Raw genomic sequence first — 16,604 nt, forward strand, 5'->3', positions numbered from 1 at the left:
TGGAATGGCCAGAAATGTTGAAATTTGGTTCGGTGTGGTTGATACCAGTTTTATAAGTATGTACAATTTTTTTTAAAAAACACACGAATCGCCAAAAATAGACAATTTTTAATTTACAAAAATTGACCAAAAATTTGTTTTGGGCAGCTGAAATTTTGCTTATGAGGGTTTCAAATAATCACGATCCCGTTCAAATCGGAGGCAAATACCTCGAGAGTATCCCAACTAACAGAAATTTTTTCCAACCAGGCAAAGCTAAACCGAAAGATCATTCATTATAAAAAATACATCAGCCGCCAAAATTTTAGATGCTGAGGTGTATTTTTTGATTTTCGTAAATTAAATCAATCTGGGTCAAAAGTGAGAAAAAAACCATAATTTTATCAAATTGACCTCGAAAGCTGAACATTACTATACAATAATTCCATGCAGTATGCTGAGTTGATTGCAGATCAATTTCGAGCCATTATGGAGCCTCCGAATGCTCCAAATGTGTTCATATGGGATAAAATAAATTTTTACAGATTTTATGATACTTTTGGGAAAATTTGAGATTTCTAAAATACGTTCAGTAAAATTTTACAGAAATGTCAACTTAGCTATTGGAGGCCCCAGAACTGCTTGAAACAGTTTTAAACCGCTTCCAATCGATTTTGGGAGTCGAATGTAGGATACATACCAAATTTCAGTTTTCTGTGTCAATTTGGTAAAATTCTGATTTTTTTCTATTCATTTCCCAAATTTTATTTTCAAAAAGTGCCCTTTTCCGCTCCCCCTCCCATCATCATTGAAAATTGTCTTCTATAACCTGCTTATGCTCATTGTGGTGGATCGCAAGAAAAAGAAGGGCAAAGGATTTTGACCAAATTCAGTGGATGTCTTCATTTTGAAAGTCACTCTGAAAAATTGCAACTCCAGAAGTGCCACTGGAAGGAAGATCACGGTCCTTAAAGAGGGCCAAGAGAAGACATTGTGGAAGAAATCACAGTTTTTTTGCTCTAGTCTCTACTCGACCTGTTTTGGGGAAAATGCGCCAGTTCTAAAAGATAGTAGGTATTTCACTTTCAGATTTGGCTTCGGATTGGGATATTACTATCAAATCCAAAGCCACTCTCAGGGTTCTACAGAGCGGTTGAAAATCGACAAATCACTCATTTTTTGGTAATTCTGTAAATGTTTTCTCAAATAATACTGCTATTTTCCTTAAAAATATTTTAAAATACAGTGGTGCCAATGTTTTGGTGATTAGTGAGAATTTCAAAAAACCATTATTCAAGTAGGTACTTGATGAGTTTTTCAAATTTTTGTTATTTTTTTGAAATTGGTAGTAATGACTAAAAAATTGGCACCACTGTGTTTCAAAATATTTTCCCAGTTTCAGAAATTATACCTTTCCCTATTTTGGCTTGATTGATGTGAAATATTTGGGTTTTGGAACCGGGTTATTTCCCCCAAAAACAGGCTGGGTGGACACACAAGGTGCTGGGGGTGGGGGGGGGTTCTCTAAAAAAAATATTTATGTACATCTTAAATCTTAGACTAAATGTAAATAAAATGAATAATATTTTAATGTATCCCTAATCCTAGATTCAAGATGTGTCAGGGGGGGAGATGGGTTGTCCACCACTACCCATACCCCCTAGGCTGTTGCAAAGGGGCCAATCACTAAAGTGGGCATCATTATTCACGTGTGCCTATCCAGAAGACTGAGTCCCCCAAGCTTCTTCAGGTCAATGTTGGGTTGATGTCTTAATCAGGATTGAGGCTGTTCCTCCTTCAGGGTGCATACTCTGACAGTAACACTGAGTGGTCCTTGTAGCATTCAATGATGGATTGCTTCACTGTTGGCCACTCTACTTTATCCAGACCGCACTCTAGTCTCAGTACCCCCAATTTTCTAATCTTGAGCTGGTCGCATTTGGCAGCAAGACGAGCTTTCAACGTTGTTACAAAATCTTTAATTATTGGCTTATCCACTGTTCTTTTCTTTAGTGATGGTGTGAAGGATGTAATTTCCATCTTTTTTGAACTTGACTACTACACCAACCTGACCAACCTTAGCACCTCTCTACTGCAGAGTGTCCTCCTAGTTGCCAAAGGCTTGTCTGAACAGGAGAGCAATGCCCCAGGACATCCTGAAGTGTCAGCTGACACAATGGGCCAAGGCAAACTGTGGGTATTGTCTCATCAGATCATCCTCTATTTCCTCCAGGGTGAAGATCTCATTTGATTGGGTCTCTATGTTTCCCTAGTTGGAGTGTTGAATTCTCTTTTCTAGTTCCTTCTCAGCTAGTTTGAGGACTCCCTCCACCCTGGCTGGGGTTATTTGGCCCATCTGTAGGTAATCACTGTAGGGCTGTATATGACCATCAAACTTTTATTCTCCTCATCTGGACCGCTATTCCAATGGTATGTTTTGATGCAAACCTCCCAAATTAAGCTTGTAAAGAATGCCTCTGCACATTGCGCAAACTCATCTCTTACCTTACCTAAGGAACTAGATACCAGGTATGGAAATACGCCATTTTTGGTTATAGATTTCGTAGTTTTGACGGTAATGTGATTTTTTTCATTTTGGTCATATAATGAAATGGAATCAAAAAAATGGTGGGAAAATGTTTATTTTGTGTATTAAAATGAATATGAAGTAAAAAAATAACGTAAATTGACGGTATTATTAATAAATTGAGTCCTTAAAAATGTTTTTCTATAACCAAAGATGGCGTATTTCCATACCTGGTATTTAGTTCCTTAACCTTACCCCGTGTATAATCTGATTTGAACGTTATCATATTCCACACACAATTATGCACAGGGTTGTGTAACCACACATTGGGGGTGCCATTGCATTCTTTGAAAACTCAATTTGGAGGTTTGCATCAAATATTTGTGTGATTTCTGATTGGAATATCAGTTCAGATATGGAATAAAAGATCAATGTATGGGACCCACAGCAGCCTGCCCGACTGGGTGGTAGAATTTCTCTTCTATCCCTCATAATACAAGGTATTGCATTGTGGGTTGGTATATGTGATGTGAAAATATCAGAGAGTAGGGATGGCCCAGTTCACCTTCAGTGATAAACTGATCCATCACCTTGTCGACTATGTTACATGCCACATTTTGGTTTTTGATATTGGCAAAGTGTTTACTGAGGGTCAATTGAACTAATAGGATTGTCCAACCTAAGTTTTTGTGTGTGTTTGAAAGTTGTTCTAACAAATAATTTATGCGTTGGTTGATGTCTTGTGAGTGTTGATCCATACCTTGTCTTTTAGGACCCATACCTCTCTTTTCTTCTGACAGCACCTCTGAAACAAAAGTGTTTGCTGGGTAACTTTCAACTCAAAATGAAGATCACCCCTTTCCACCCCCCCCCCCATAACCTAAAGTATTAACCAATTGTATGGATATATAATACTTTATGATATGTATTTGTGATTTTTTGATAAAATACCTCCTTCTCCTCCCTTCCCACTGTGATCTAATCCATTTTTATTGTTTTTTTTTCAGAGATGCAGAAGATGACGATTTCGATACTGCTAATTTACCTCGTTCAGCCTCCATAGACAGTATTGTAGAAACCAAACACTGTGTTAGTCTAGTTCGAAGGCTTCCATCACCTTTACTCCATCGATGTCCAGCATCACCTCCTCCCAGACCACACTCGCCAAATACCACCAGAAGAGTGAAAAGCAGAAGAGCAGTAGCCTGTAAGTAATAATCCACATTTATAGCTGTATTTGACAGGATGCATGTGAACTCATGAGCTGAGGAAAAAACTTGGCAACAGTTTGCTCTCAGAGAAGTTAAGCATCGACTTACCTATTTAAAAATACAAAACGCTGACTCGGCTGTTTTTGAGCCAGTATTGTAGCTTATAAATATATTTGTGTTGATGCGCGCGCATATGGATTGTGGAGGGGGTACGTAGTATTGGTATCATGGTCAGTCGTGTTTCAGCCGTCGAGCTGATATGTCGTTGCTGTCGCGTTCGTTCAAACAATACGTCTTATTTAAAGGATTGATTATAAAATGACACAGGACTTATTACAACAGGCCATTATACAAACACTTTTCTGAATTTTAAACGAGTCGTTATAATTTTTCACGATGACGACTCAGTGCGGTAATTACACGCCATTTATAAAAGCTTGTTAGCGAGTTGTAAAAAGGATGAGTGAGAGAGAAATAGGTAGTACGAGTTCAATTTAAATATTTACTCACAAGCTTGTGTGTGTGTATGTGTAAACAAACAAGCGACGAGTACCTACACCTTTTGTAAAACGTCAAAATTGACGCGTAATGTTCGCGATGAATTTGCGGTGGCGATGGCGGCGTCTTCGTCTTCGACTCGGACTTGTTTACCGATATGAAATATATGGTAATGTGGGCCTCAATTCAAACATCAATTTATGGCGCATGGCTGATTGCCTAGTACTCGCGTCAGTATAGGCACAGAAGGTGTAATTTTAAAGAAAGAAATTCCGTCGCTCGGTCGTCTAATAATTTTGAAAGCTTTGTATACTTGCAAAGCATATACAGTATGATTCGATTGCTATAGGCTTTGACGTGCTAGTATATCGAAGTCGTCGTCTGTGTAGCTTATAATACTTATCGTATGTTTCTGTATCGTTGAACAAGCTGTACACGTATGTGTATCCTGTAAAGTGTCGATTTATGGGGATGTGAGAGAGAAAGAGAGAGAAAAAAAAGTACAGGAAATTAACCGATGACACGATGGATTCACTTTTTCAAACGATGCATTCGCTGAAATGAGATATACCTACTCGTGTTTCAAGGACGACGAAAGCCTACACAGAATCGAAATATTCGTCTGGGTTTTTTACGTGTGAATTTATTCTCTTGGTTTTTTTTTAGCTTTTGTGAAAGGATGGTACAGATATTTGCTTTATCGTTCTGTAAAAATCAATTTTGAGCGTTCAAAATTCATCCAAAAGAATCCAGTTTGGAAATGGAAATTTCTAAGTTTGAAAAAAAAATCAAAATAGTGAGATTGAATTGAAATAGTTCAGCATATGACTAGTAATAACTGCACCAACCCCCCCCCCACCTCCGTCGATTCTCTGAGACAATTTTTTTCTAGGGGACATCCTAAGGAACATTTTAAAGCAAATTAGCCAAAGAAAAGATGACCTTACTAACAAAATGGCGGTCATTAAGATTGATGAGTGAGCTGAAATTGCAGATTTTGCTTTCCAACACCGGACTCGCACAAAGTTTTTGAACTGGGCAAAGCTGGATCGAAAGAGCATGCAAAAATTTATCAGCAGTCAAAATTTCAAGTGCTAAAGTGCATTTTTGGATTTTTGGTGAATTTTTGAAAATCCAATTTAGGCCAAAAATGAGGAAAAAATCAAAATTTTACCAAATTGACCAAAAGAGCTGAAATTTAGGATATATCTCATATTCGACATGCCAAATTGATTGGAAACGGTTTCAAGCCGTTTTGAGCAGCTCTGGAGCCTCCAGTGGATTTTTTAAATTTGAAACCTCAAATTTTCATCAAAATGAAGTTGCAAATTCTAAATTCACGCTGCACTCAAACTTAAACACGCTATCAAGTCGACTGCTGTTAAGTTTAAGTCATTTTGGAGCCTCCAGCGACTTTCTGAAATTTCTTGGAGCCTCCAGTAAATTTTTGAAAGTTGAATTTTCCACAAAATTTCATTCAATATGCTATGAAGTGGGCTGAAGGTAGATTTTAAGTCTTTTTGTGGTCTCCAGCAACTTTTTAGAAATCACTGGAGCCTCCAGTAAATTTCTGAAAATTGTATTTTCCACAAAATTTCATTCAATATGCTATGAAGCCGACTGCAGGCAGGTAGATTTCAAGTCTTTTTGTAGTCTCCAGCAACTTTTCGGAAATTACTGGAGCCTCCAGTAAATTTTTGAATTTGAAATTTGTACAAAATTTCATCAAATCAAGTTGGAAATCCGAAATTCACGCTGTACTCCAACTTAAATACGCTATTAAGTCGACTGCTGACGAGTTTAAGTCATTTTGGAGCCTCCAGTGACTTTTTGAAAATTCTTGGAGCCTCCAGTAAATTTCTGAAAATGGTATTTTCCACAAAATTTCATTCAATATGCTATGAAGCCGACTGCAGGTAGATTTCAAGTCTTTTTGTAGTCTCCAGCAACTTTTCGGAAATTACTGGAGCCTCCAGTAAATTTTTGAAATTTGGAATTTGTACAAAATTTCATCAAATCAAGTTGGAAATCCTAAATTCACGCTGCACTTCAACTTAAATACGCCATTAAGTCGACTGCTGACGAGTTCAAGTCATTTTGGAGCCTCCAGCGACTTTTTGGAAATCACTGCACTCTGCAGCCTCCAGCAGATTTTCCAATGATCGATATCTCCATTAAATCCTGCCAAGCAGACCCTAAAATACGAAATTCACTTTGCACGTCTATTTCAACACGCTTTTGAGTCGACTGCAGGTGAGCTCGAGTCATGTTGGAGCCTCCAGCAACGTTTTGAAAAGTTCCAAAAGCCTCCAGTAGATTTTTGAAAACTGAATTTTTCACGAAATTTTATTTAATATGCCATGAAGTTGACTGCAGGTAGATTTCGAGTCGTTTTGGAGCCTCTAGCGACTTTTTTGAAATTACTGGAGCCTCCAGCAGATTTTTGAAACTTGAAATTTCTTCAAAATCGCATTAAATGAAGTTGGAAATCCGAAATTCACGCTGCACTCCAACTTAAACAGGCCATTAAGTCGACTGCTGCTAAGTTTAAGTCATTTTGGAGCCTCCAGTAGATTTTTTGAACTTGAAAAATCCACTAAGTTTCATCAAATGGAGTTATAATAACGAAGTTCACTCTGCAAACTAGTTTAGATTTCAAGTCTTTGTGTAATCTCAAGCAACTTTTTGGAAATTACTGGAGCCTCCAGTAAATTTTTGAAATTTGGAATTTGTACAAAATGTCATCAAATCAAGTTGGAAATTCGAAATTCTCGCTGCACTCCAACTTAAACACTCGACTGCTGATGAGTTGAAGTCATTTTGGAGCCTCCAGTAGATTTTTGAAACTTGAAAGTTTCCGCATCATCTCATCAAATGCAGTTGAAAATCCGAAATTAACTCTGTAAACTGATTTTGATACGCCATGAAGTCGCTTTGGAGCCTCCAGCGACTGTTTGGAAATTACTGGAGCCTCCAGCAGATTTTTCAATAATCGAAATTTTCATTAAATCCTACCAAACAAACCGTTAACTCCAAAATTCACTCTGCACGTCAATTTCAACACCCTGTCGAGTCGATTACAGGTAGATTTCAAGTCGTTTTGGGGCCTCCAGCGACTTTTTAGAAATTACTGGAGCCTCCAGCGGATTTTTCAATGCTAGAAATTTTCATAAATTTTTACCAAACAGAGCTGGAAGTCCAAAATTTACTCTGCACTCCAATTCCAACGCACGCTATCAAGTCGACTGCAAGTGGATTTAAGTCGCTTTGGAGCTTCCAGCGACTTTTTAGAAATTACTGGAGCCTCCGGCGGATTTTTCAATGCTAGAAATTTTCATAAATTTTTACCAAACAGCGCTGGAAGTCCAAAATTTACGCTATCAAGTCGACTGCAAGTGGATTTAAGTAGTTCTGGAGCCTCCAGCGACTTTTTGAAAATTCCTAGAACCTTCAACAGATTTTTGGAACTTGAAATTTCCACAAAATGTCATCAAATGGTTCAACGCGCTTCACTTGTCTGAATGATGAAAAAATGGAACTTGCCCCCCCCCCCCCCATTTCTGAAATTAGTTGAAATATTTGATAACATATTTTACACTCTTTATTTATATAACTTTTTGTGATTTTTGATTTTTTTTTTTTCAATTTCGGGGATCTCTATTTAAGAGGGCTAACATTGTTTGGAGGACTGAGGGAGGTTTTTCCTTAATAGGGGGCTATTCAGAAAAATCATTCCATGTCAATTCAACTCGTTTTTGAGTCTACGTTTCCTGATTGTGTTTAAAAATTTTTTGTACAAATAAGTGAATCGACCCTTGGCTCAGATTTTGAAAATATTCACAGAATACCTTTGGACTTGGGGGACCAAAAAGAATTTCAGAGCTGAAAAACTTTCTCCCAGCCCTCTTCATCCCCTTTAGTCTATGTGAAAAAAATACGTTGACATTTTCAAAAAAAATTAAAGACTTCAATTTTTCATTTTTTTTCAACTGAGGAAACTTTTAACTTTTTGAAATCTCATTTTTTTTTTAAAGCAAGATTTTTGATGCAAAAATTAAAAACTGTGAAATAAGGTAGGTACTTATTGATTTTTTTTTCAATTGTAGTGGAAGACTCCTTTCTTGATTTTTTTGGACTTGAGAGAAATAAAAAAATAGGTTAGCAAAATTTCAAATTAAGAGACACCCTACCCAGCATTATTTATTTTTGCCACTTTCGACGACCTACACAGATCCACTATTAATAAAAATTTGTCGCATATCGTACGATAAAACTTCAACATTTCCACAAATGATACCCCAAAAAAAGTAAATATAAAAAAAACCACTCCCAATAAAAATAATAATAATGCAGGGCGAACCTCTACTTTCAACCATCCCTCACTCTGACATAATAAAACTCATACTATTCCTCTACATATCCAGCACAGCACAGCTTCATGCCTTTCTATACACACTACAGTACAAACTACAATGGTACCCGAAAAATAAACTCGCTTCCAAATAGTTCGCATCATTTCGATGATGGCGAAAAGTTTCAACTTTTTTCTCTAAAAACAAAACGATAAAGTTTTTAATGCGAGGTTAATTTTTTTTCTCGCGTATATACCCTACCGAAATCGTCCGCGATATTAATCAGAATTTAATGGCTTCTATCTCGCTTTTTTCGTATACCAACCGTGTTTCTCTCATCAAAGCAAAAGTTTGATGGAGGAAAAAAAAGAAACGACGGTGAAATATTTAATACAATAAACCAACTTTATAGTCGAGTAAAATTCATCATTTTTAGATACCTTTAACAACGACAAAGATAATAAATATGTGAATACAATCCAACTGTAAAATGTAGGGTATTTCCAATCTAAAAAACAAGTAGGCAGATTTGAAAACACATCGAATTTGTACCTACTTTATAGAGTAACACTTCCACTTGTGTGTACGATTTGCCTTGAAAAATTACAAAATTCATCGCTCAATTAACTAACATTTGAAAAAATAAAACTTCTTTCGAGTAATGCCAAAAGCTGGCGAAATACTCGTATTTCTCAAACTACTTCGTTTCGGCAATTACCATTTTATTCTTGTAAAATATACGCGCAGTTTATGGATTTCATGAAATGAAACACAAACGGAGAAGATTTAAAATACTTGGTAGATAATTATTTGCTAAGAGAAAATTTGCATATCTTAATGTAGCCTATTCGAAAAGGAAATAGGCGTCTGAGTCATGAAAAATGTTCGTTCTTCAGTTCTGCACTCGATAAGGAACAAAAAGTTGACGCTTTTGCGAACGAAATTGGTACGAAAGCTCATTTTGAAATTTAATTTTCAAGGTCGTTTTCATCATTTTTTTTGGAATCCTTCGATGACTGGAGGTGATCTTTAAGGAGGAAAAACCTGAGAATATTTTCAAATTCTGAATGCTAAAATTTTTTAAATTAATATTTCTTTCAGATTTGAGCATTTTATTTACCTTTTGAAACCGAAAAAGTCAGGTCAACGTGACCATAAAATTTTTGAAAACGAATGAAGTATTAATTTTTTAAATTTTGGGTCACCTCGAACTCCCCCCCCCCTCCTTTCTAACTCGCTGTGGTTCTAATTTTACTCAAAAATGTCATGAGAGTAATTTTTGCAGAGAACCGAGTTTGTTCGCTGGAGGGGGGGGGGTGTGATAAAATTTGAACTTTTAAAAAATACGAGCCGTCTCTTTCTATAAAAAGTCAGGAAAAATTATATTTTTGAAACTTTTTTGACAGTTTTTTTCAATAATGTGAAATCGAGTGACCTTATACAGTTCTTATTTATCATAATGGAATATTTAAAATAATTATCTATTTTGAAATTTGTACAATAAAGAGTCAGTCGTTGCATTCTTTTTCACTTCCAAGGTAAGGGGAATGTCTTTGGTTTAGAGAAGTTAATGTTCACGCATACGGTAAGTTTCAGAAGTGACTGCTCTTCGTCTTCTATATTTGACGATCGTCTTTTCCCCTCAATCACTACGTATCAGGCTTTTCTGTTGGATAAATGATATCAGACATGACGTCATCTGGATTATTGGGGGGTCCGAGTAGCGAAATAGGATCACCTGGAACATGGCATCGTATAATGAAAACAGAATGAAAAAATTTTGCAATTTTTTTTGTTCTCCAATGACTTACCTCCCACGTATTTATAAATAGCAGCCGTGATAGCTGTAAAAATCAATCAATTCGAGTGAATTAATTTGGTCGGTTCACACCCAAAATCCCGAATCCGATATCCCGAATGGACGTTTCCCGAATAGGATATTTCCCGAATACTATTTTCCCGAATCCGTTTTCCCGAGGCCCAAAATCCCGAACCCAAAATCCCGAATGACCACTTTCCCGAATGTCTTTACCCCGAATTTGAAAATCCCGAATACCTATACCTACATATTTATTTTCTATGGAAAATTTGTTTACAACGGTCATGTACTCAAAATGAAGGTATCATACTGTAAAATGGCAGCTACACTAATAGACAAACAGACGGGCATGTCTACAACCGCTCAAAGCCAGATCAGAGTAACAATAGAATATATTGGGATTGCCGCTTACGTTAGTCCGATCAAAACAATGAAGAGATCGATGTATCACCAACTTCTTTGACGAAGGCAGAAATAATATATGTAGTTGAAGCATATGTTTCCAAACAGCACCAAGTCCAAAAAAATATTGATACAAAATTCATGGTACTTCGTACAGTTTGGAAACGTAGGAATGATCCAAATTGGATGATTTTTTGATATGTTGTAGCCAATTAAGACCCTTGGACACAATATATCAAAATATCAGCCATTTTGGGCTGCAATTTCATGCTAGATGGCGTTGAAACCTTCGAAACCTTGAAAATGGACTTAGTGCAGTTTGGAAATATGCTTCAATTGTATTAAAAGGACCTAAGCAATCTGTCCACAATTCCACATGCACCTCAGAACTTTGGCTCATAACATTGTTACTTGAAATTTTTTGTGATACCACAACATGAATTTAAAAAATTCAATTTTTTAAAAGAAAATTTTTTTGGGATTCGGGAAACAAAGGATTCGGGATTTTGGCATTCGGGAAAACGACTTCGGGATAATGGTATTCGGGAAATATACCATTCGGGAAATGTCCATTCGGGATTTCGGATTCGGGAAAATGACCGTGAATCAATTTGGTCAAATACATACATAAGTCTGCGATGATATAAAATTTTGAAAAAATAAAAAATCAACTTACTGCCTCCTTGATCGTCTCCTACCCAAAGAGCAACTGAAAGGGGAAAAATGACAAATCACGATGAAGTGTTGATCAAGATTTTCAACTCGTAAATACATAAAAATATTAAAAAAGTAAAAAACTTACACGAGTCCTGATTATGATATTCGTTAACGAGAGTTTTAACAGCATCTGTAAATATTGCAAATATTACAAAAAAAAAATATCAACAGAAAAAGTACGAACAAAAGTTTATAATCAACCCTTTGAGACCAGAGAAGAATTTGGCGGATGGAAATTGAAAAATTCATTGTATAGAAAGAAGTAAGTAGGTATATCTTCGTTTAGCAGATTTTTTTGAGGTTTACTCAAAATTTTATTTTGGAAATTTTAGGAAATTAGCTGTTCTCTCTTTTTTTGCAAATATTGCGAAAAAAGCTCCCCTCCCCTCACTGAAGAAAAATGTTACGTCTTGTAAGAGACATAAAAAATTCAATTTTTACGACTTGGGGGGGGGTCAAAATTCCAAGATTTTATTTCGAAATTAAAAATTGGCTATTTTGTTCAAAATATTGCGAAAATAGACCCCCTGCCCCTCCCAAGAAAGAAAAGCTTATGACAATAAGTGAACAATGAAGAATTCGATTTTTCACAACTTCATGATGGGAGGGGAGGGGATTCTCAAAGTCCCAAAATCTTATTTCTAATTTTAAAATTATCCGTTTTTTTTGCAAATATTGCGAAAAAAGCTCTCCTCCCTTCTGAAAAAAAATTTCATGTCTTGTAAAAGACGAAAAAATTCAATTTTTACGACTTGGAGGGGGGAGGAGTGGGGTTCAAAATGCCAAGATTTTATTTCGAAATTAAAAATTACTTAGCTGTTTTGTTCAAATATTGCAAAAATAGACCCCCCCTCCCCCTCCACAGGAAGACAATTTTATGACAAGTGAACGATGAAGAATTCAATTTTTCACATCTTTACGAGGGAAGGGAAGGGGAGGGGGTTCTCAAAGTTCAAAAATCTCATTTCTAATTTAAAAATTATCAGTGTTTTTTGCAAACATTTCGAAAAGAACACCCCATCCCTTCCCCTCCCCTCCTCTCACTGAAGAAAAATGTTATGTCTTGTAAAAGACGAAAAAATTCAATTTTTACGACTTGGAGGGGGGGGGGGTTGGGTTCAAAATTCCAAGATTTTATTTCGAAATTAAAAATTACTTAGCTGTTTTGTTCAAATATTGCAAAAAGAGGCCCCCTCCCCTTTCTCTCGAAGAAAAGCTTATGACATGTAAACGACGAAGAATTCAATTTTTCACAACTTTATCAGGGGAGGGGAGGGGAGGGGGTTCACAAAGTTCCAAAATCTCATTTCCAATTTGGAAATTATCAGGTTTTTTTTTGCAAATATTGCGAAAAAAGCTCCCATCTATAAAGAAAAATTTTATGACTTGTAAAAGACGAAAAAATTCGATTTTTACGACTTGGAGGGAGAGGAGTGGGGTTCAAAATTCCAAGATTTTATTTCGAAATTAAAAATTATCTGTTTTGTTCAAAATATTGCGAAAATATAGACCCCCCTCCCTCTCCTCTGGAAGAAAATTGTATGACAAGTGAACGACGAAGAGTTCAATTTTCCACAACTTTATGAGGGGAGGAGAGGGGGTTCTCAAAGTTGCAAAATCTCATTTCTAATTTGAAAATTATCAGGTTTTTTCGACTTGTAAAAGACGAAAAAAATTCAATTTTTACGACTTGGGGGGGCGTGGATCAAAATTCCGAGATTTTATTTCGAAATTAAAAATTAGCTGTTTTGTATAAATTTTGTGAAAAAAGACCCCCTCCCCCTCCTCTGGAAGAAAATTTTATGATAAGTGAACGACGGAGAAATCAATTTTTCACAACTTTATCAGGGAAGGGAAGGGAAGGGAAGGGGAGGGGGTTCTCAAAGTTGCAAAATCTCATTTCTAAATTGAAAATTATCAGGTTTTTTTGTGCAAATATTGCGAAAAAAGCTCCCCCCCTTCCCCTCACTGAAGAGAAATGTTATGTCTTGTAAAAGACGAAGAAATTCAATTTTTACGACTTGGAGGAGGAAGGGGCCTGGTTAAAAATTCCGACATTTTATTTCGAAATTAAAAATTAGCTGTTTTGTTCGAATATTGCAAAAATAGACCCCCTTCCCCTCCTCTGGAAGAAAACTTTATGACAAGTGAACGATGAAGAATTCAATTTTTCACAACATTATGAGGGGAGGGGAAGGAAGGGGGTTCTCAAAGTTCCAAAATCTCGTTTCTAATTTTGAAATTATGAGGTTTTTTTGCAAATATTGCAAAAAAAGCTCCGTTTTTTCCCCTCACTGAAGAAAAATGTTATGTCTTGTAAAAGACGAAGAAATTCCATTTTTACAACTTGGGGGGGGGGGGGTTCAAAATTTCCAGACTTTATTTCGAAATTAAAAATTGGCTATTTTGTTCGAATATTGCAAAAATAGACCCCCTCCCTCGCCTCTGGAAGAAAAGCTTACGACTAGTGAACGATGAAGAATTCAATTTTTCACAACTTTATGAGGGGAGGGGAGGTGGTTCACAAAAAAAATGTTATGTCTTGTAAAAGACGAAAATAATTCAATTTTCACAACATGTGGCAGGGGGGGGGGGAATTCAAAATTCCAAGATTCTATTTCGAATTTTAAAATTAGCTGTCTTTGTTCAAATATTGCGAAAATAGACCCCCTCAACCTCCTCTGGAAGAATAGCTTACGACATATAAACGATAGAGAATTCAATTTTTCACGACTTTGTGAGAGGGGGGATTTCAAAGTTCCAAAATCTCATTTCTAATTTGAATATTATCAGGTTTTTTTGCAAATATTGCGAAAATAACACCCTCCCCCCTCTCTCTAGAGAAAAAGTTTGTAACTTGTAAAAGATGAGAAATTTTAATTAGGTAGGTACTCACAACTTCGGTTTGATCGAAATTCACTCTGTTTTTTTGCAAAAGAATTTAAAAATTGATGAAAATCGTTTCTCGAATTGAATTCTCTACAGTATTCTCTTCATAAAAAAGACATTTTTTAGAAAAAATTATCGATCAATAGCTGTAGGTACCATAGGGTATATCGTAATTGGGAAATTTTTAGTTCAATTTTCAAAATTTTCTTCTTATTATTTTTTTTACGATTGATTCTTCTATTTTTCAACCTCAATCGTCGTGGTTTTCCTAAAAAGGTTTTGGTTTTCGATGACAATGACCTAGGTCAAGGCAGAATCTCAAATCGGACTGTGGAATATTTCCCAAAACAAGTTGGGTAGTGACAAAAGCGAGAAAAGCACGATTTTTTCAAAAAAAATTCTCTTTGAGGCCTCATATCTTTCCTCCATGGGCACCTTGGGGGTTAGAATTTTTTCTGAGTAACTTTCTATACTTAAAATGAAGGTCTTTGCTGAATTTCGTCAAAATCTGTCGAATTTTTTTGGGGCGATTCATTCCAATAAATGATGCATATCTACATACGTATTTTTCTCTTATGAATTTTTTAAAATTTCAGCCCCCAACAATAAATTTCTAAATATTGAAAAAAAAATTTCACATACCTACCTACGTGTCTATTTAGTGACTATTTTCTATGAAAATTTTAACATTTTTGGTCTATTCTTTTTTTTTTTGAAAATCAAAAAGAAAAAGATTTGAGATGAAATTTGACACCTGTGAATGAGCGTTCAGCCTTTCACATTACAGATTCTTTGAATTTTTATTTCTCAGCTTTCTGTGAAAATTTTTCGAAAATTTATGGAATCCCATTTTTACAAAAAAAATGATTTTTTTCATAGAACGACCTTGAAATTCGATTTTCGAAATATTCATTTTTTTAAAGAAATAAAAATCTCCACCACCGTCAATCTCTTTATTTTTGATCAAAAATTTTTTTGATTTGAAAATTATGTCACTGGCATCATTTGTAATTGTCACAACTTGTGCAGGAAATCATTTTTCATTTTTTCTCAAAATTTTGGATTTTGACTTCAGAAATTTTTCTAAAAATTTTCTGACTTTTATGTTGGTATTACCCAGAAAAAATTTTCGTATCTCTGTATCGAAAAATTATTCTAGAAATAGGAATAGAAATAATGTTCTTTTTGAGCATTGCCTCAAATTCCAAAATGAAATTTTGAGTAAATCTAAATTTTTTAAAAAATCTGCTTAACAAAAAGATACTCCTCTCCATAATCATCCGTCAGGATCTTCTCATGTCTCAAAGGGTTAATTGTCACCAGATTATTTTGTACAAGATGTAAAAATTGAAGAATTACTTTGAATGACTGTATGATCATCCTGAGTCAATTTGGTGGTATTTTTTGAATTATATTGATCCATGAGTCTCAAATATATGGTCCCAACAGCAAACGCGCTTCTCAAATCTACAATAAAATTGTACAATATGAGAATAAGTGTGGGCAACAACCTGTACTCGATGAACTAATTAATTACACAGTACAGAATAATGTGAAACGAGGTAAACGTTGATACCTACCTCTTCGAAAATACCATAACCAATTATCGACCGTGTAATCAGTTGTATTTTTTTTCTTGAGTACTTCGCCGGTTGTGTTGAGGAATTTCATAAGCATATTTTTTTCTCCGACTAAACACACGTGATCAACATATATTAAAACTTTACCAATAAGTCCCCTGAGCTGAGAAGTGAAGCGAGTATAAAAATACTTGCATAAACGTCTAGCACTCCATTTTCGACAATTTTTGTAGCCGAGATATTTGAACCCGTCTGACCCGTCAACAGAGATGAATACTGAAAGAAAACTTTTATAGAGTGAGCTTCTTCCACAATCACTAAACTAAACAATCCGAAAGTAGGTATTTACCTACCTGAAAGTATAATCACTAAAGCAAAACAAGTCGTAGTCGCCTTCATTTCTTAAGGATTAAATTGGAAAATTTGTAAAATACCAATAATATAAATTTTTCATGCACACGAACGACTGATTCATTGAGACGAATACCAAACTCGAAGTGATACGGATGTGCTCGTATCTGATACGTGCAAACTAATAATCTGTATTTTACGAAGATATGTAGAAGCGAACTGATAAACACACAGAATTTTTTCCCTCATCATCATCGTGGATCACTTTATTGAGAGGTG

At 35.6% G+C, this 16,604-nt stretch overlaps 2 protein-coding genes across 4 annotated transcripts in view; one reads left to right on the forward strand and one right to left on the reverse strand.

The window, feature by feature from the left end:
* Nucleotides 1-16,604, forward strand: part of wake (wide awake) — a 492,350-nt gene that overhangs the window by 373,646 nt on the left and 102,100 nt on the right. For both annotated transcript variants that reach the window (XM_065364759.1, XM_065364768.1), the window contains exon 6: nt 3,514-3,713. In XM_065364759.1, the coding sequence (XP_065220831.1) occupies nt 3,514-3,713 (200 nt within the window). The remainder of the gene's footprint in view (nt 1-3,513; nt 3,714-16,604) is intronic.
* Nucleotides 8,942-16,506, reverse strand: LOC135845935 (uncharacterized). 2 transcript variants are annotated; one of them, XM_065364819.1, is made up of 8 exons: nt 16,328-16,503; nt 16,170-16,250; nt 15,975-16,085; nt 15,754-15,861; nt 11,591-11,635; nt 11,465-11,497; nt 10,379-10,411; nt 8,942-10,305 (listed from the first exon to the last, which is right to left on the reverse strand). In XM_065364819.1, exons 1-8 carry the CDS (start codon nt 16,371-16,373, stop codon nt 10,217-10,219), a joined length of 546 nt encoding a protein of 181 aa, XP_065220891.1. In that variant the 5' UTR covers nt 16,374-16,503; the 3' UTR covers nt 8,942-10,216. The 2 variants fall into 2 exon arrangements, with proteins under 2 accessions (XP_065220891.1, XP_065220901.1); XM_065364829.1 differs by lacking the exon at nt 10,379-10,411 and having other exon boundaries at nt 16,328-16,506.

The sequence above is a fragment of the Planococcus citri genome, chromosome 1, assembly GCF_950023065.1.
Source record: "Planococcus citri chromosome 1, ihPlaCitr1.1, whole genome shotgun sequence".
NCBI classification, from domain to species: domain Eukaryota; kingdom Metazoa; phylum Arthropoda; class Insecta; order Hemiptera; family Pseudococcidae; genus Planococcus; species Planococcus citri.

Bases quoted from the DNA above. Each gene is read 5' to 3' on its own strand.
- LOC135845935 (XM_065364819.1), bottom strand. From the start codon at position 16,373: ATGAAGGCGACTACGACTTGTTTTGCTTTAGTGATTATACTTTCAG. The intron at 11,636-15,753 runs GTAATTCTTCAA...CAATATTTACAG, and splicing joins TGATCATACAGTCATTCAAA to ATGCTGTTAAAACTCTCGTT. The intron at 10,412-11,464 runs GTAAGTTGATTT...TGATTTTTACAG, and splicing joins AGGAGACGATCAAGGAGGCA to CTATCACGGCTGCTATTTAT.